Raw genomic sequence first — 20974 nt, 5'->3', positions numbered from 1 at the left:
AAGAATGAAACTGGGCCACTTTTTCAACCATACACAAAAATAAAGTCAAAATGAATTAAGGACATAAATTTAAGACCCAAAACTGTAAAATTCCTAAAAGAAAACAGAGGCAGTAAAATCTTGGACATAGGTCTTAGCAATATTTTTTTGGGACCTGTCTCCCCAGGCAAGGGTAACAGATGTAAAACTAAACAAATAGGACCACATCAAATGAAAAAGCTTTTGTACAGAGCCATCAACCAAATGAAAAGGCAAGTTACTGAATGGAAGAATATATTTGCCAATGATGTATCTGATAAGAGATTAATATCCAGAATACATAAAGAACTAATACAACTCAACACCATACAACAACAATTTAATTAAAAATGGGCAAAGGAGCAAGATGAAGAGGCATCTTCCAAAGAAGACATCCAGATGGCCAACAGACCACAAAAAGATGCTCAACATCATTAACCACCAGGGAAATGCAAATCAAAACTACAATATCACGTCACCAATAAGAATGGCTAGAATTCAAAGGAAAAGAAATAATAAGCATGGGTAAGAATGTAGAGAAACGGGAACCTACATCTGTTAGTGGGAATGTATGTAATATTGTAGAGCCATTATGTAAAACAGTATGGAGGGTCCTCAAAAAATTAAAAATAGGACAACCATACAACCCAGTGATTCCACCTCTGGGTATTTATCAGAAGAAAATGAAAACATTGACTCCAAAAGATATGTGCACCCTTGGGTTCATTGTAGCACTGTTCACAATAACCAAGATACAGAAGCAGCCTAAGTGTCCATCAACATATGAATACATTTTAAAATGTGATATATATTACCGTGGAATATTATTCAGCCATAAAAAATGAAATCTCGCCATCTGCCACAACATGGATGGTTCTTGATGGTGTTACACTAAGTGAAATAAGTCAGACAGAGAAGGACAAATACCATATGATTTCATTTATATGTGGAATCTAAATAACAAAACAAATGAACAAACAAAACAAAGAAACAGACTCTTAGACCCAGAGAACAAACTGGTAATTGCCAGAGAGGAAGGGTGTGGGTGGGTGGGTGAAATAGGTGAAGGGGATTAAAGATAAAAATTTCACGTTATAAAATAAGTAAGTCATGGGGATATAAAACACAGCATAGGGAATGTAGTCAATAATATTGTAAATGCTATGTATGGTGACAGATGGTACCTAGACTCATTATAGTGATCATTTTGTAATGTATGTAAATATCAAATTACTATGTTATACACCTAAAATTAATACTGTATGTCAACTATTCTTCAACTTAAAAAAATTTTAATTAAACAAAATACTGAAAAGCATTGAAACAAAAAAATAGACTTGAACTTTACAAACGTGTATACTCTTGAAATAAAATATTAGTTACTCAATAATCTTCCTACTACACATACATGACTTCACTGTTTGTATTAAGTGTTGTGACTTCCCAATATATCAGGTACATCCATATTCAAATATGAGACACAAAATGCATTCTAAACTCAGATAAGTAATACCTTAGAGTTTAAGCACTGTTCACACTATAAATTCCAATATATGTGTATATAAAATATTTTCATATTTAAGAACATTACAAATCAACTACTTCACCATAAGTTTTCCTTAATTAAAAAAGATTATCATAGCATAATTTGAAAGAAATTATTTCAATTCTCATTTTTAAGAGTTATAAGTATTACAAGTTCCTGTTGGATTGACAGATGAGGTGAGAGATCCATTTGTCCACAAGATTAAGGATTTAAACATTGACGGGGAACTCAAAAAAGCAAATCCATAAAGTCTTAACAGAGCGCTATAATTAGGATCTATGAAAACTCAGGGGGGGACAGTCAAATGCCTGACGAATCAATAGAACAACTTTAATCTGTGTATTTGCTCATTTTGAACCTAATACTACTTGACGAAAAATTATAATCTGAGGTAATCCTAAGATTTTACATATTGTTTTTCACAAATGCATGGTTGAAATTAACTTAGTGGGAAAACATGTTCTAATTTTTTTAAAGCTTTAATGGAGAGTGTTCTGAGAAAAAGTGTGGTATACATAACGGACTAAAATGACTAACATTTTCTAGAGACCCAGGGGAGTTAACATAAGAATAAAACTTTGCTTAAATTTAACATCATTTGAATACATTTCTGAAAAAGTGATATGCTACAGTTATTTTAAAAAAAAAAAGTGTGTTCTCTACAATGTATTCCTCATTTCGTTATATACTACAAAAACTTAGGCTCCAGAAAAAAAAAAATACGAATGTATACACACGCATAATGAAGAGGTTTGACTATATTACATTTTCTCTTTAAAATGAAGATGTTTCGAAGGTAGAGAAAGCCCTGAATTTGGTTAAGTAATTGAAGTACACATAAGAGACAGTCACTAGGATGTTTTTACAAAGGCCCAATACGGGTGTGATAGTGCCCAGGGCAATGACCAAACTAAGTCTAACAAAAATAAAAGGTAAATCCTGGAGAAGGATGCCCAGGGTATTCAGAAGAGGGTTCTGAGGAGTTAATATAATTCGAAGGAGAGAAATAAAACTGAATATGTAGACTGGGTATACCCAGCCTGACTTGTACACGGCAGAGTGGCCAGCCACGCGCACCATTTCTATGGTGTCAGACCACAGTATAAAGCTCCACAGGAAGATCTGGGCACGATCATCCTGCTGGGACATTGCTCCCAGGAGTCCTGAGTGAAAGGAGGGCTCTTGGGGTCTCGCCAGAACTGGAGAGGGATTCTGTGTCCTCGATGACGGTGGCAGTGATGCCTCAGTCCTCCTGGCCGGCTGCGGAGGGGAAGTGCTTCCTTCATTTTGCTTCACTTGGTCCGTCACAGTTTTTATTTGCTGCAAAGTAGTTGTACAGATGTGCCTATCATTGTCACCTGCAACAAACAGATTTGAATTTTCAAACTTGTTGAAATGTTATGTAAATTAAAATTTCATTTTAATTTTTTGTAAATTAAAGTGTTAAAATTTAAAGATAAAATTGTAAGTGTTCTCTTATGTGACGTCTGTTTCACACATGGAACTTCAATGGGAAGCATAATGACAAAAAGTTGGGGGGGGGGCACTTGGGTGGCTCAGTGGGTTAAGCCCCTGACTTTAGCTCCGGTCACGGTCTCAGCCCCACGTGGGGCTCTCTGCTCAGCGGGGAGCCTGCTTCCCCCTCTCTCTCTGCCTGCCTCTCTGCCTACTTGTGATCTCTCTCTCTGTCAGATAAATAAATAAAATCTTAAATAAAAAAAAAAACCCAAATGCAGAGAAAGTTCTTCTTCTTTTTCTATTTTTCTATTTACGGATCCCAAGTCATGTTACCATTTCACAGTACTAGCCATTACTGGTTAGAGAGATAAGCACTTCCACACATTATCTCATTTAATCCTCAGGAAAAAAGTTGACAGATGGGGATTATGCTCCCACTTTATAAATATAGAAACTGCAGCCCGAGAGGTAAAATGACACACCAATACAAACACACAGTAATGGGCAGAGTTGGAATTTACACCCAGATTTGTTTGACCCCAATCGACAATCTCTTAACTTTATGGCTGCTATTACTGTCTAGAGGCAATACGTCATGTGCTAATTATAAAACATGCACATATCATAAAATCAAATGACTCTAAAAGTCCAATGGTCCAATCCTGTCATTTTTTATAAGAAGACCACAGAGATCACTACAACCCAGATCTCCAGGCTTGGAGTTTGGTCCTAAGACAGAATCTGTTTGACCATGAGAAATCTTGGTGAAGGGTGCCGCTCAGTCTGAGATTTTTTAAGCTGTGCTATCCTCAGAGTTTTTAACCGGTCAGTACAACTGATTAGACTAAAGCAATTTGTTTGTGGCCACAAGGCTATCCCTGATCAACACGACAGTTATCTGAATAAGGAGGATATTTTCTCATGAACATCACACTGTGTGTGAGCATGTAGGTGCACCCACGAGTGTGCCTCTCTGTGAGACATGGGTGTTGAGGTTGGGGAATTACGAAGGGATCCTCAAAACTCAAAACTTGCCACCAGGGGCACCTGGGTGGCTCAGTGAGTTAAGCCTCTGCCTTCGGCTCAGGTCATGATCTCAGGGTCCTGGTATTGAGCCCCTCATCAGGCTCTCTGCTCAGCAGGGAGTCTGCTTCCCCCTCCCTCTCTGTCTGCCTCTCTGCCTACTTGTGATCTTTCTCTGTCAAATAGACAAATAAAATCTTTAAAAAAACAAAAAAAAAAAAACAAAAAAAACCACCACCAATGTTGATGGTGTGGTTCCTATACGTGAATGGTAGAGCACATCATTTCTCATTTACCTAGTTAAGCACCTTTTTTGGGGGGGGGGGCTAAGAATTTGTTAGGTCTTAGCAAAGTTTATTCAGCAAACATGCTTATCATTACCTATTAAGCAATACGATAAGACAAAATCTAAAGAAGTCATTGTATTGAATAGCTCTAAAGGTTAGAGACATGAAGTCAATAAAAATTTGTTGAACTATATCGAACTGATCTGAAAACATTTTAAAATAAATAAATTATTATGATTAATGATTAATAAAATGATTACTATAAATAGGAGCTGTTTATAGAACAAAGCTCAGTTTTCCTTTTTTAAATTTTAAGTGCAAATTGCATAAATCAATAAAATAAAAAGATAATCTAAATTCTTGATGAAATAGTACTTCTGATATGAATCATTTATAGGAAATGGTAAGACCTTTAGAAACTTCTTTACCAACCTTAGATGACAGAGTAGCATGAATGAGTATCATTTTAATAAACAATAGTCAAGTAAGAAAGAAGATTATATACTCATTACTATTATTTTAATATTCATAAAATCATCTCTTTTTAAACTCAGATGCACACTGGCATCAGCTATATCTCTCGTTTTACAAAAGAAAGAAAAACAACATGGAAATTATGTTTCTTAGAGTATGTTATGTCCTGGAGAACTCTCCTTCACCTGTCTCTGTAGTTAAAACTGTTTGAATGGAAATCCAAATTCCTTTGTCAACATCAATAATGCAGTGTATAATGTGCGCTTTGGAGGCTGATTGCAAATTCAGCACTGTTTCAATGCCAGGAAGTGGCAAGATAAGACATGACACATTAACATTTTTAAACAGTCAGTAAGAATCCTAATATCTGAGGATAAGAGTCACAGGATGAACAATGAATTCTTAGCTAGAGTTCATTTTTAATAAAATATTAAAGTCCCAACCCGTGGGTATTTGGTGAAAGTGGGGTTGGGAGCTTCCTATCTCTCTAGAGCTCAATAGAAACTAGCTTAGATTTGCAGTTACAGGGACTCTGTTGTCTTCTTTCCAAGGGAGAAGTACTAGAACTATCGGCTGGAGAGCTCTGCTGGCCTGGCAGAGGGCAAGGTAGTACTGAAGATGCCAAGAAACTGTTTGGTCATTAGAGTAGACCCACAAATTTACCTCCAAGCAATGTAAACTTTCATGTACTCAATACTGTCCCCTTTGACTCAATAACGAGTTCCCCTCCAAATCATTATTTTTTCAAATTTCCACTTTGTTCTTTTGTTGTGGTTGTTAGTGTTCTACTGGGGGAAAAGGATATTTATTTGTGCAAAATCCACAAAAGATTTAAGCATGAAGAAAGAAATCTAGGGCGTCTGGGTGGCTCAGTTGGTTAAGTGACTGCCTTCGGCTCAGGTCATGATCCTGGAGTCCTGGGATCCAGTCCTGCATCAGGCTCCCTGCTCGGCAGGGAGTCTGCTTCTTCCTCTGACCCTGCCCCTTCTCACGTTCTCTCTCTCTCTCGCTCGCTCAAGTAAATAAATAAATTCTTAAAAGAAAGAAAGAAAGAAAGAAAGAAAGAAAGAAAGAAAGAAAGAAAGAAAGAAATCTACTCACTTCCCTAGAGGTTGACATTTCCCTGCAAAAAGTAAAAGTAACAGCCATTCTGTGTAGCCCCCTACATCTAATGCCAGTCGCCAAAACAACCTGTGGTCCTCACTGTGCAAGCTAAATACTTAAAAACATGTCATTTTAATCACAGGTAAATGTTTAAGTAGGTGACTCACATCTATTTTACTTGATTTTTTAATTATTTATTTGAGAGAGAGAGAGCACATCAGTGGGTGGGGGGGCAGAGGTAGTGGGGACAAGCAGACTCTGCACCCAGCAGGAAACCCAACAGGGAACTCGATCCCACAACCCCGAGATTATGACCAAAGCCTAAACCAAGGGTTGGTCACTCAACCAACTGAGCCACCCAGGTGCCCTTGATTATTTCTTTGTATTGATGTATTTCCATCTCTGACTTATTCCCCAAAGCGTTAGATAGCTTACAGGGAAAACCTAAGAACAATGTAACAAACCAGTAGGGGAGAATTTTCTGAAGTGAGCATGCATTCCTCTTGGAAAGAGACTAGGAAGGAAATATAACTTATTTAAACATAAACAATGAATCTTGGAACACCAAAAAAAAAAAAAAAGTTTAAAAAAAAGAAATATGACAGGCTGATGCATGAAAAATGAGGAAATTATTCACATTCAGAATGAAATACTCATTGAAATCAGAGAAGGATACACATTGTATGAATTCCTAAAGACCAATTAAAATCTAGAATGTCTATGTAATTCTGAAATTTTACTGGAAAAGCTAATGAGGAAATATAAATTCATTACTTAAAAAATTAAAATAAATAAATAAATAAATAAATAAATAAATAAATAAAAAGAATCACAAGGACAGGCACCGAAAACCAAGACAGGAATGGAGCCATAGTAAAAATGCACTAGTGAGTCTCCCAGCTGTCCTTTGGGAGCAGACAGATCGTAGAGAGCCAGACCAAGCTTCAGCTGGGCATCGAGAATGGAAGCCACATTCCCACCTTGACCATGCTGTCACCTGGGATCACATCAATAAACACAGAAGAATAAAATGTGGCAGGGATTTAAAAGGAAGGTCAGTGCTGTGATGAGAAATTCTTGTATAGGTCTGAGTGAGACTGGTGGTCAGGAAGGCTCATCTGAGAAGTGACGGCTAAGCAGTGACCTGAAGAATAAGTAGGAATGAATTAGGCGAAGAATGGAGAAAGGAACTTTCTAGGTGGTAGAAAGAGCATGTGTGTAAAGATCTTACAGCCACAGTGATGGAAAGAGGGCAAGTTTTGTAAGGAGCTGGGGAGGCAGAGGGGGAAGAAGAGGGGTGGAGACAAACCTAGGAAGTGCTCCCTACATACCAGGCACTGTCCTAAGCCCTTTCTCCGCATTAATTCACTTAATCCTGAGAATAGCTCTATACCATAGATGCCGTTATTTTCCTACCTGAAAGATGCATAAACAGAGGCACAGAAAGATCGACAATTGTTTCTAAGGTCACACAGCTAGCAAGTAGAGAGACCAGAACTTGAACCTCAAACCCTTTGCCCCTAGATCACGCTATCATACGTGGCAGAGTCAGACATGGTAAAGGCTTTGGACTTTTCCTCTGAGCTCAATGGAAGAGGGAGAGAGGAAGGCAGAGGAACCAGAAAGGACATGGAATCATCAGCAGAGAGGTTCTCAAGGCCACTGAGGCAGCTGTTGTGAAATGAGACTGTTACTCAATTCACGGCAGCCAGGAGATCAAAGAAGTATTCGGAAAAAAGAAGACTAACCTTGATGAACAGAACCCCAAATCTATTTTTCCTGAGAGAAAAAAATGTTCTAGAGAACGTGAAATGCTAATGAACTAGAAATCACACTCTGAGAAAAAAAATCTAGACAAAAAGAAAATTATTAGTCATTACAAATATTTGAAAGTATATTAAGCACACAAAACACTTTTGGTCATAATCTTGGAAACTAAGGGAAAAAACGTAATAAATTAAAAGACACAACAGGGCATTTATATACATTGTTACTTTGACGCTATCTACTTCCTAAACCCAGCTGGACTGTGGAGAGCTTGTTTCCTTTCAGCAGCACATCTGAGCTCTGGAAGACCAGTAGCTTCGTTGCCAAGTAATAAAAGATGAAAGCAGCATCTACCTCACTGAGCGAGTTGGTGTGTGTAGAACATTTAAAATCGTGCCTGACACACGGAGCAACAGCCGTATATGTGTTAAACACATCAAACGCAACAATCACTAAATAGAAGAATGCAATAAATAGTAAAAGGGATCACAGTTTGTTAAACTTTGGTTAGAGTTACACTGTTACCCCCTCTCCCATTTATGGGCAGGGGCCAAAAAGTTTTCCCCTGCACCCTTTGGAGAGACAGTGGTTTAAACACTGACCAGCATACCACTGCCTGTGTTCAAAATAGTGTGCAAGTTTTCACCAAATAATAATAATTCATAATAATAATGAAGTCAAGACAAATATTCAACCCATGAGCAATTCTGGAAGAACTCATGGACTTTCTCTAGAAAAAGCACTGAACTGTTTCTCAGTACATCCCAAAGTCTGTTCAATCCCAGTTCCCTCCCAAGCATGAGAAGAAATAAATGTATCATTTCTGGATTTTAGGCAAGGTAAAATACTCAGAAAATTCTTTTGTCTTCTGCAGCTTGAAGGCTGGCTAGTTTAAAGACCATCTTCCCGGACAAGATACTATATTATATAAAATAATGTAATAATTAATCATTATAATATATTAAGTATATTACATACACAATTATAAATCTATAATATGCATTGATATATGATAATTATCCATTATATAATACTGACTAATTTAAATAAAACAAATAACATAAAATGTTAAAAAGCATATGGGTATCTTATTTCCAAATACACATAATTCTAAACTCTGAAATGGTTTGAAATGCCTCTACTAGTAAGTGCTTGGACATAGACCAAAGCTTGGAATCCCAGCAGGAACCCAAGCTGGGTGACAAAAATGGACACCTGTGTCCAAATGGGAATGAGCCTGTTTTTAGCCTTCAAAGCACTTGCCTCAGCTTTAATTATACCCATTTGCTAGTGTAGTTCACTGCTGTGCTTTTACGTCCACTAAATCGAGGGCTCCATAAAACCCGTTTTCACTCACCGCTGTACCCCTAGGACCTAGCGGACCTCCTGGTATGCAAGAGATCCTCCCTAAAGATTTGCCGTATGAAAGATGGGAGACATTCCTGTTCCGGGGTCTGTTCGCATAAGCAAGCAATGGGCATCTTGCGGGGGAAATGGGCACGAAGGCAAGTAGGCCAAAGCACCCAAACCATGCGGAATAACAACGCACCCCCCTCCACCCTCCTTCACCAGCAAGAAGGCCTCTGGAGTCCTGCACAGGGTCAGCCACTAAGACTGCCGCCTGCCCCGAGTCCTAGAGAGAGCTCTATTAAGAGAGACCAGGAGACTGATAAAGCCAACAAGCACAGCCCTGGGGGGACATTAGGAGGTCCTGGCAGCAGGGCCTGGTACTCAACAGTGGGAGAGGATGTCACACATGGCTTTGGGCCCAGGATGCCAGCCAGTGCAAAGTGTCCCCGGCACTGCCCAGCAGGACTGGGACAGACAGATGACCCCTACAGCAGCAGCCTGATTCAAGACATTGCAAAGGCTTCCCAGACCCTGGAGGCATCGGGAGTCACCAGTCAGGGAACAAAAATGTCCACGGGTGATTCCAAGAAGACAGTGTTTGTGAGTTCATAGGAAACAGACAAAACACTCCCCCCCCCCCCCGCCATTCAGAAATAGAGGGACTTGGGGTTCTGAAATAGCAACAAAATGGTGCTCCATACAAAGGACCCACCATGTTTAACACGGAATGATCCAGAACGTCCATACATTATGTAGACCATCAGCTCAACCTACTTTGTTCTCTTCACTCCAAGATAAGAAAATCGAGATTTTTTTTTTTTTTACGATTTTATTTATTTATTTGACAGAGCACACAAGCTGGGGGAGGAAGAGAGGGAGAGGGAGAAGCAGGCTCCCTGCTGAGCAGAGAGCCCACATGGGGCTCCATCCCAGAACCCTGGGGTCATGACCCGAGCTGAGGATGACACCTAACCCAATGAGCCACCCCCAGGGCACCCCACGGAAGTCTAGATATTCAAAATCAAGGACCTATGCCTTTACTTTCAATCTGGGGCCATACTCTTTGCTGACTAATAATGATAGGAAGAACAAGGCTCAGTATTGTAACAAAGTAATGCAGGCTGAGTTCTTCATGTGCCCTTATTTCCGTCAGTCTCCCTAAAATATTTACTTTGAAAATATCCTGCAACCCTCAAGAATCTCACTGTAGATACTGAAATTGTTCATAATTTTCCCCATGTAGGAAGAAAGTAACAATTGAATGCCAAATTGTTATAATCATGTGAAGTTGTTCTAATCAAAGGGTCACAATTCGATAGCACCGTGATGTCCTCTGTCTTTTGGCCTGGGGATCGCCACAATACAGTTCCTGGCCCGATACACGCTGACCTAATCCTGACAGCTGGTACTTCATTAGAAAGAATAAATCAGAAATTCTATCCTTCTCTCATCCCAGTCTGGTAAATAGCTACTTATTTCTTGAGAGGAGGGAAAAATCCTGGAACTAACGTACGTACTTTTCTGAAACTTCCTTCTTCTAAACAGCAAGAGGAGGGTGTGAAGGAAATACTCCCCCTTTTTGGCATAGCCCCGAACACAGTGTTCCTCATACGTACTCTCTAAACCCATTGCAAAACACATTATGGAAACCCAGCTCACACGCTGGGCTTATATTGTATAATAAGCTTTTTCTTAAAAAGAAACAAAGGGGAACTCAAAGTCCCATTTATTTTATTCAGACAAAAGCAGCGTCCCTCTCCCCGCCCCCACTCCCACCCCCACCCCCACCTTTATTGTGGCATCTCTTACATTCTATCCGGTTAAAGTGTGCTGCATTCCATTTCAAGGAAATCTGGAAAGCAAATAGCTTCAGGAATTTGGATTCGGGCTCTCAGCTTTTAACCTGGGATGCATTACAAGTCCCAATACTTCCTTTCACCAGGGGCTCTCAGCCAGGGTAGGTATCAGAACTTTTATTGTCCATGGAACTTTTAAAAAATTGCGGATGCCAGACCTTAAAACCTTACATATGTTTCAAGCCAGAAATTGCTAGTCTAGGCATTTAACCTGAAGAAGTTAACTGTATATGCTGAGACCCCAACAACCTTCCCCCGGCGTACTGATAGGAAGAGAACGCTCACGCATATGTGTTGTGAAAAGACGCCTCTGGTGAGTACCCAAAGGGTGGGTCCCTGCATGGTGGTCCATGAACATGGTGGTCCATGAACATGGTGGTCCATGATTCACTGGAAATAGTGTACAAGTTCAATAAAAACCATCATTGTCATGCATTTAAGAAACTGTATAATTTAATAAGAAGAAATAACTATTAAAGCAACAGATCCTTGTCCTTCTTCCATTTCTGTTCTGCGAACCCCTAAACCTGGATCAGTCCTACAGTTCTATCTTTTCTACAATCAATGCCCAGATTTCTCAGTATCATTGAAGAAAGCTCTCATAATCTTGATTGGTCCCAGGACAAATTCCTGCGTTCTATCTTTTGCTGAACCTTATGCATCTCTCAATCATCCATTTTCTTGTCCTTGACCCTCAGCGATTATTCCAAACCTTATCCAACCTGTTACAGATTCTCTCTCTTCCATCCGTCCCCAGTGCTCTCTGCAGGTAACTTTGCTTCCTATTTTACAAAGGCACTGGGAGGTTAACAGGTACAAACGGTCCCTGCTTGCTTTCTGCCCATCTACTTGAATCACATTCACAAGTGTAAATCACCTGGGGGGCTTTAAAAATTCCTTGTGCCTGGACCTATCCTCCGCCAAAACTATGATTTAATGATCTAGGGCTCAGTCTGGGAGTCAAAAAAAAAAAAAAAAGTCAAGTCCCATAGGCGATCTGAACATGCAGTCAGAAAGCGAAAACCACTGCTCTTAATTGGGGATACAAATCAGAATCCAATGAGGTTTTGCTTTTAAAGATTTAAATATGCCCAAGTCCCATCCTCAGGGATCCTGATTCAATTTATCTGGGCTTGCTATGACTGGCATTGACATTTTTAAAGCACTCTATTAAGTCCTTTTTTTATGTTGGACATCTCAGGAGAAAGGAGTACAATAAAGGCAGGGTCTAAAAGCTTTGCCAGATCAAGTAAATAAACATACTGATTATCATTCCTGATATTGGTTACCTATAAATTAATGAGTTTATACCTATAAATATACAGGTGTATCTATCTATCTATATATATGCCTATAAATTAATGAGTTTATACCCTACAGAGATTCCAACTTCTTCTCTTCATGAGACATTTAAATGTACAAAATTTTTGAGAAGATAATTGGTAAATATTTATATCAGCTTGGAGTGAAAAAAAAAAAAGATTTTAAAGCATAACATCATAGAATCCAGAAAGGAAATATTTGTAGATCAGATAATGTCCAAATTAGAAATTTCCTATATCAAAAACACTATAGTGGGACGCCTGGGTGGCTCAGTTGGTTAAGCGGCTGCCTTCGGCTCAGGTCATGATTCCAGCGTCCTGGGATCGAGTCCCACATCCGGATCCCTGCTCGGTGGGGAGCCTGCTTCTCCCTCTGTTTCTGCCTGCCACTCTGTCTGCATGTGCGCTCTCTCTCTCTCTCTCTCTCTAACCAATAAATAAATAAAATCTTTAAAAAAAAACACTATAGTACAGTTAAAATAAAATAACTCTGAAATATATACTTCTGACAGGCAAAGTTTAATGTCCTCACTATTTACAGAACTCATGGATCAGTAGTAAAAACAACAACAACAACAAAAGAACAGACATATCAACAGAAAAAGAGATCAAGGACGGAAAGATATGATTTTTTAAAAATACAAATAGCCAAGAAACCTATGGGAAAATGCTCAACACCACTACTACCTTAAGCAAATTACTAAAACAGTAACATACTATTTTTGCCTATGAAACTGGCAAAGATGAAAAGGAATACATTATCCAAATTTACAAGGTTGAGGGGAAACAGGTGTTTTCTTATACTACTGTTTAGATGGTAAATTAGGGCATTCTTTAGAGGGGGGCCATTTGATCGATTGACATCTGTCAAAACCCGTGAGAGTTTACATATACTTTGAGCAAGAAATTGTACGTCTAGGCATTTAACATAAAGGAGTAATTATCTAGGCTGCTGAGGTCCTACAGCTCTTGGCCCCAGTCTCTGCGTTTTAAAGAGACTGCACAGTAGGAACAGGACTAGGGCCACTGAGAGCAGATTTATTTGAAAACCTTACACTGCCGATGTCATACCTGGCACCTCTCACTGATGCAACAGTGGAAACCACCCCTCTTCAGAGCTCGGATGTTTTCCACACAAACAGCCCGTTGACCTCACCTCTAGCAAGTCGTCTCTGACTGTGCAGATATCCCTAATGCAGCCCGACCATCTTGCCACCCCATTTGTCCAATCCCCTATGAATGACCCCCTCTCTATTTGTCTGCATGGGCAGCCAGCCCATAATAGTCCCATTTCTTCTGGCAAGTGCCGTTGCCAAGGAGTCTGGGCATGTGCAGATGCTCAGGGTCTTCCGAGGACACTTTGTGGTCATCCTCCTGGTATCACTCAGCTGTCATCCCGGGACAGTTAACTCTCTCTGTCCCCAGCCACTGCTTGGCCAGTGACCTACAAGTGGCTGCTAATGGTCCTGCACAGTGCAGGGTCTCCCAGACACCATCCACCTCTGCCATCCATGCATGGGTGCTCCAAGCAAGGCTTGCCTCCCCTGCTCAACTCAAACCACATCACCCTGCTCTTTCTTACCACATCCTTCTCCTTTTTTCTGCAACCCTTTTAACTTCCGAATAAGAGTCCTAACAATCGTCTTTTTAGTAGTGAAAAACTGGAAAAGAATCTAGTTGTCCAACAACAGGGGTTAGTTAATGAACCATGGTTAAATAAGTCAGGGTTTGTTAATAATGGAATATATTATTCAACCAATAAAAACCATGTACTGAAGAAGATACAATAATAAGGACGATATCCACCACATTCTGCTCAGAAAAAAAGATACAAAATAAGTTTCCTTAAGTGAAGCATGTTCACGAAGATGTTATCAGTTCTAAATCTCTAGTCTACAGGATCGTGGTTGATCTCCATTTTCTTCTTTTTTGCTTATGTTTATTTGACCATCTTTTAAATGAATGAGTATGATTTTGGGAAAGCAGCACATTAGAAGTAAAACAGTTCAAAATGGAATGTTAAAAAATGTATTTGATGTTATATGTGTTTATATTCCTCAAAACCTGTGTGTGCTCTACTGGAATGAGCCTGGTATTGTAGTGCATTTTAGTGTGTTGTGTTGTGTTGTACTGTGTTGTATCACAGCCCAGAGCAACAGCTCAGATGAGGATACACTTTGTCCTTTGGTGGTAAAGGGTCATAATTCCCAGGAAGCCATGGGCTGGAGAGGTACAGAATTGGACACTTGAGTTATGCTACTGCCTTAGACAAAGCCATAGGCTGTGATTCTAAATGGGGTCCTGGGTTAGTTTCCAGACAGCAGAAGAATCTGGGTTTTTTTCTCCCCAAATGAAATCTTACATAAAATATCAACTCCTAAACAGCAAATGTATTGATTTGGTTCAAGTAGGAATTGCAGCAACCAGTGATGCCAATTAAGCCTCCCCCTTCTGCCTACACCCCCCCCCAAAGCAACTTGGTAGGCTTCCCCATTCACTAGTTGAGAAACAAACAAAAGTTGGTTTTAAGAAGGCAACTTCCATTCCAGCAATAGGTTTTTCCATTCATAGTATGAAATCCAAATGGTTACTTTCGCCCATTAATTACATGTATACTTGGATTTCTTGAGGCCCAATCTTCCCTCCATGTAGAAAGCTTGCTTCACCATACCTGCCTAAACTCCTACAAATCCCAGATACTCCCTTTGGATTTTTCTGACCTCCAACACCCTAGATTAAACAAAGTATTACCTCATGTGTCACCCCATAGTACTTTAACTATTATACTCTATTATATCACTTGCAACGTGGTACCTGAGCTAGGCTTAAGCTATTTAAGTGAGTCCTTGTAGGTAGAACTGAAAATTTGCCTCCTAACCATGGACTTCTTTGTGGGTCTGGTTGCCTCACTGGCTTTTATGGAGGTTAAGAAATCTACATGGGGCAGGGGGAATCTAATGGTGGCCATGATTTGGGGTTCAGATAATATAAGTACAACTAATGTAAGGAGAAACTCTTGAGATCCCTTGATGGTGGGGGAGAGGGGGGACTACCTCAAGAGAAGGAGTCTGGCTCTATCAGAATCAACAACAAGATCTAGTGATACGAGGAGAAATGGTGATTTCCAGTGGAGTGGAATGGCCATCATTTGAACTTGTTGAATCCCAGCCAATCTGTTGGTACATAGACATTCTGGGCAAAAAAAGCTTGTGTTCCCAAATGAAAATCTATTGCTCTGCTTGGGACCTCTCTAAACAAGTAGATCTCGGTGAAGTGAAGTCAGTATTCTAACTGTCAGAAGAAAGGCAGTCAGTTAAAGCACCAGCAAAACATCAAACAATATCCCAGAGGCAAGTAACAACGGTATAAGCATTTCAAGCAGAGTCAATCAAGAGTGGTGGGAAAAGAGCATGCCAGGTTTTTTTGTGTGTGAGAACAATGACTGGGGAAAAATAAGCTGGAGCAATGGAATATTTAGCAGTCTGGACCAAAAAATGAGATCACAGAAGACTCACGTTGGGTCTGGCTTAAAAAACGAGAGAGGGAACAATATGGAAGAGGGAGAGGGATGGAGGTCCCGTCCTTCACTGGTTGGGACTGAGCTAGCAAAATTCAAACAGAAATATCAAAGTGTGCTCGCCTGTACCCACATACTAGTAAGAGCTGGGGACATTTAGTCTATATATTGTGTTCCTATTATTACTTGTTCTCATGATGGGGACGTGACATTATTAGGTACGACATACATCTGTGAAATGGCTGTGTCTCGGAGATATGTGTGTCAGAAAATATTCCTGTGTGAGGCTCAGGATATGTGAGATGATGTGCTTGGCTGTTATGACATGGTGACCGTGTGAGGTTGAGGTATTTCAGCGGGTAATGGAAAGTTAGCAGAAAGGATTTCCTGGTCCAGTGAAGACTGCTTTAAGCATAAGCATATTTTTTATATAGAAGAACTTTTATTTAAAATTACAGGAAAGGAAAAGCTACACAAGGATCAAGCTTCGCTAGCTTAGAATTGAGATGGTTGAGATGGCATGAAAGTGTCCAGAAATCCAAGCACTATAGATTACCTTAGTTTCATCAAATATAAGGTCATAACTGCTACAAGCTGATAGATGGGCAGGCATTTCAAACTCTGGATAGAGCACAGAACAGAATATATTCCATTTCTCAACATTTTCTAAAGGAAGCCAAATATTTCTTGAGCTTATTTATCACCCACTCCTTCTCTACCTCTTGGATTCTGAATTACCACATGCAATGACAGCATATTTTTAGCATACTGGCTTATGTTCAAATTTATGCATTATAACCTACATGTTTATGAATTTATGTATTAAATTCCAGAGAATGAGAATACACCATAAATTCAAAACTCACATAATCCATTTTATTAGTATGCATGTTCAAAAGCTTGCCAAAAATTAAATTAACATATATTAATATTTGCAAAGGTATTTTGAGTGAATGCTAGTTTTTTTTAAAGCATGACTTCATTAAATGGTAGGGCTATTAAACCAGATATTAACCTTCCCAAGTTTAGGCAGAGAAGAGCTCAAGAAGAAGGTTGTTGTGCAGTTGTGCAAGATGTTCTCCAGTCTTGTCTCCAAGACTGACTTCTTTGGGCTTTTCTTATTTCAATTCTCAGTATCATCATCATTGCTGGATAGGGGGAAAATTCCCCTTTGATAATCCAACTCATCACTCAAAATATAAGATGCCAATAACTCATTTCCCAAAACATGCATGTACATTTTTTAGAAAGAGAACTTTCACTAAAAACTTAAACAGAATGTCCCCGTACATGGAAGGTACAGCGTTATTAAAAACAATCCAATTTCAAAATAGGTTTGCATCAAGAAAGAGTCTAGGCAAGTAGCAAAGGACATGGCAATTCCTGAATCTCCTCAGTCTGAGACAAAGACACCTGACTCTGGAGGGTAGATGTAACTCAAGGATACTCTTCCCTCAAAAGATGGCCACTGGCTACCATCTTACGTACTTTGTCCCCTGCATTATGTTAAACATAATGACCGTCATCTCCCACTTGAGGACAGAGTGCAAAACATGAAGCTCAGAGTCTCAGATTTCCTGGTGGCCTCCCAACTCCGTTTTATTTTTCAATTTGAGGAGTAAGAGTGACTGGAAGGCTGGTGGCTCATGGCCCATAAATGATTCTCTGGTCTTTTCCTTCCCGGCTGTAGTAGTCAACCCTATTGCTCTTCAGCATTCTCCTAGTGACTCACTCAATTTAACCCCTCCACCCCACCAGGAAGTGATAAGACAAAAATCTACCCATCTCAAATATAAAATCTTAGCCATGCAAGAACAATAGCATACACTTATTATAAATTAAACACAAATACTATGACATGAAATTAAGTGAAAGTTGAGAAAATTTAAGACCAAGCACAAATTCAATTAGCAAAATATCTTTTTTTTTTTTAAGGCCAACCTAAATTTAGTTTTGACTGATCCCTTTGGAGGAATATTTGTGGCGTATCTTGGTTTTGTCAGTGTGATCTTTAGCTTTTTGACAATCCACAATTAAAAACACATAATTCTCTAGGATATAACTGCATCAGTCCCATTAATTTCTGTATCAAAGGTATACAAAACTAAACTATTTATTTATCTAAACTAAAGGTTTTAAGAGAGTTTCCAAAAAATACAAATCTATAGCAATTTACTTAGAAAATTTTCTTGCTAGAGTAAACATTAAAGCTTTGGTATTAAATATTTGGTAAGTTTATTCATTTATCAGTACTAACAAAATACAAAGAAGAATAACTGTCTAGCAATCAAAGTAGGTTTTAAAATAATTATATTTAGGTATCTTCATTTCTGATCTTCTAACTATAATGTTAACTGTAAGAAAAAGTATCATTAAACATGTCAGCAAATAACAGAGGGACAGAAAGGTGAACAATCTATCAAACTTTTTTTTTTTAAAGATTTTATTTATTTATTCGACAGAGAGGGAGTGATCACAAGTAGGCAGAGAGAGAGGGGGAAGCAGGCTCCCCACTGAGCAGAGAGCCCGATTTCGGGGCTCTATCCCAGGACCCTGAGATCATGACCTGAGCCGAAGGCAGAGGCTTAATCCGCTGAGCCACCCAGGTGTCCCAATCTGTCAAACTTTTAAAAATATTTATATTTAAAAGAATACTTACTCTTTAGCCGTCCTTTAAGAGGATATATCCTGAGTTTTTCAATAATATCAACCACAACCAAGGAAGTCAGAACCAGAGAAACTGGCAGGTCAGGTAACATCTCAGGAAAGCCATTCGTCAAACTACTGCTATTTTTTTGAACCTGTTTTCAGAAAACCATTTAGAAGGATTAAATTTTGTGCTTTCTTTGTTTAAAATTCTTTTAATAGTCTGAAAGCACCACTAAATTATAAAGACATTTACTAAAATATTAGAGGCTTAATTTCCAGCTTTTCAGGTATTCAACCCGGTAAGCTTTTTTTAAAAAAATTGCGTTATGTTAGTCACCATATAGTACATCATTAGTTTTGTTTTCGTTTTTTTTTTTTTTTTAAGATTTTACTTATTTATTTGAGAGAGAGCATGAGAGGGGAGAGGTCAGAGGGAGAAGCAGGCTCCCTGCGGAGCAAGGAGCCCGATGTGGGACTCAATCCCAAGACTCCAGGATCATGACCTGAGCCAAGGGCAGTTGCTTAACCAACTGAGCCACCCAGGCACCCCACATCATTAGTTTTTGATGTAGTGATCCAAGATTCATTGTTTGCATATATCACCCAGTGCTTCATGCAATCCGTGCCCTCCTTAATACCCATCACCAGGCTCACCCATCGCCCACTCCCCTCCCTTCTAAAAACTCTCCTGTTTGCTTCTGGGAGTCCATAGTCTCTCAGCAGCCCCATAAACTTTTGAACAATTTGTAAAGATGTAACAAAGATTCCTATCAGTGGGAGAGCTTTCAGCTCAAGATTGAGGTTGGTAAACACATGCAAAAATACTACAGCAGGCTCCTGATAACGGTGGGATGGGTTATTTCTTCCCACTCTACTGCTAACCAGAGCCTTTGGGAGTCCTTAGGTTGAAGAATGTGGGGGACAGATATTGGATGGAGTTCAGGGTCTTCTAAGAAGGGATAGCCCAGGTTAAACCCAACCTGGTTTTGGGACACTTCTTTCATCTGACTAAGGTATACGCAAAAAAAAAAAAAAAAAGACTATGGCAAACATCATATTAGTGGTGATATGTTGAGAGTTTTCCCTCTGAGATCAGGAAGAAGACCAAGGTGCCATCATGACCAGTTCTATTCAACATTGTACTAGAGGTCCTAGCCAGTGTAATTAATCAAGAGAATGAAATAAACACAGTAAGTATTGGAAAGAAAAGAAATATATATTTTTATTCATAGACTACATAATTGTACATGGGGAAAATCTCCCCAAAGTGGATAAATTATTTCTAAATACCAATAAAGGGAAAATGAGATTTTAAAAAATGATACCATTCAATGCAACCTCAACCAAAATTCAAAGACTGCAGAAAATGACAAGCAAACTCTAAAATCCATATAGAAATATAGAAGGCAAGACATTTAGGTGAAAAAGATATAAAGATTTACTCTTTGGGGTATAAAGAGCTATTATAAACCTGGAAGAATTGTATCAATGTAGTGTGGGCAGAGGTATATAAAAGCAGACAAAACAGAAGACTTGAAATAGACATGTACGTATATAAACTTGATTTGTAAAAGTAGCACTGCAGAGAAACATGGAAAGACAGAATTTTTTATAAATAGTGCTCAGTCCATTAGACATTAACTGGGGGGAAAATGCACTCCCTACTGCACAACATATACAAAAATTAGTTTCAAATGGATTGTGAATCTAAAAGAGAATATAAAACAATACAGGCTCCAAAATATAATATTGGAGGATATCTTCAGGTCTTTGAGATTCAGATTCACAAAATCAGATTGACAAAATCTTTTCAAGCTACCAAAATTACTATCCATGAAAAAAAGAAACCGACAAATTGCACCGTTTTTAAATGAAGAACTCTTCATCCAAAAATGGCATGACAAGTATTAAGTCACAAAGTGTGAATATATTTGCAACACATATAATCAACAAAGGGCTTGAAATCTGAATATATAATTAACTTCTGAGTCAATTCCAAAAAGATAAGTAACACAATAGGAAAAAAAATTGGCAAGATAAGAAAATGCTTCGGGATGCCTGGGTGGTTCAGTGGGTTAAGCCTCTGTCTTCGGCTCAGGTCATGATCTCAGGGTCCTGGGATGGACCCCCGCTTCGGGCTCTCTGCTCCGCAGGGAGCCTGCTTCTCCCTCTCTCTCTGCCTGCCTCTCTGCCTACTTGTGATCTCTCTCCCTGTCAAATACATAAATAAAATCTTTAAAAAAAAAAAAGAAAAGAAAATGCTCAGTTTCATTATTGACGAAATGCAACATAAAATTGCAATGAGATTCAAGAATATACACACTGGGATGGCTAGAAGATTTATGAGGTAAGGCTAGCAAGGCTGTGGAGCAACAGGTATGCTTGTTCTCCACCAGTGCTCAGTCTAACTTAGTAGGATCTCTTTGGAAACCTGGCACTTGCTGCTAGTTGAACATTTGAATTTTTTTGGTCTTTTAAATTTTTTTATTGTTCTATTATGTTATGTTATGACCCATCAATTATAATCCTGCATATTTCACCAGCTGAAATTCTTGCATATGTGCATCAATAGACATATTCAAAGATGTTCGCAGCAGTGTTAT

General features: G+C 39.0%; 1 protein-coding gene across 1 annotated transcript in view; it reads right to left on the bottom strand.

Annotated features, from left to right (window-relative positions):
* Positions 1-347: 347 nt before the first annotated feature.
* Positions 348-20974, bottom strand: part of TMEM236 (transmembrane protein 236) — a gene marked incomplete at its 5' end in the record, with an annotated part of 34830 nt that continues 14203 nt past the window's right edge. The window contains 2 exons of the mRNA XM_080812420.1: positions 348-2922; positions 18382-18523. Of these exons, the coding sequence (XP_080668546.1) occupies positions 2339-2922; positions 18382-18523 (726 nt within the window). The 3' untranslated portion in view covers positions 348-2338. The remainder of the gene's footprint in view (positions 2923-18381; positions 18524-20974) is intronic.

The sequence above is a fragment of the Martes martes genome, assembly GCF_963455335.1.
Source record: "Martes martes genome assembly, chromosome: 8".
Classification (NCBI taxonomy): Eukaryota; Metazoa; Chordata; class Mammalia; order Carnivora; family Mustelidae; genus Martes; species Martes martes.
This window is presented reverse-complemented; position numbering and strand designations above follow the sequence as displayed.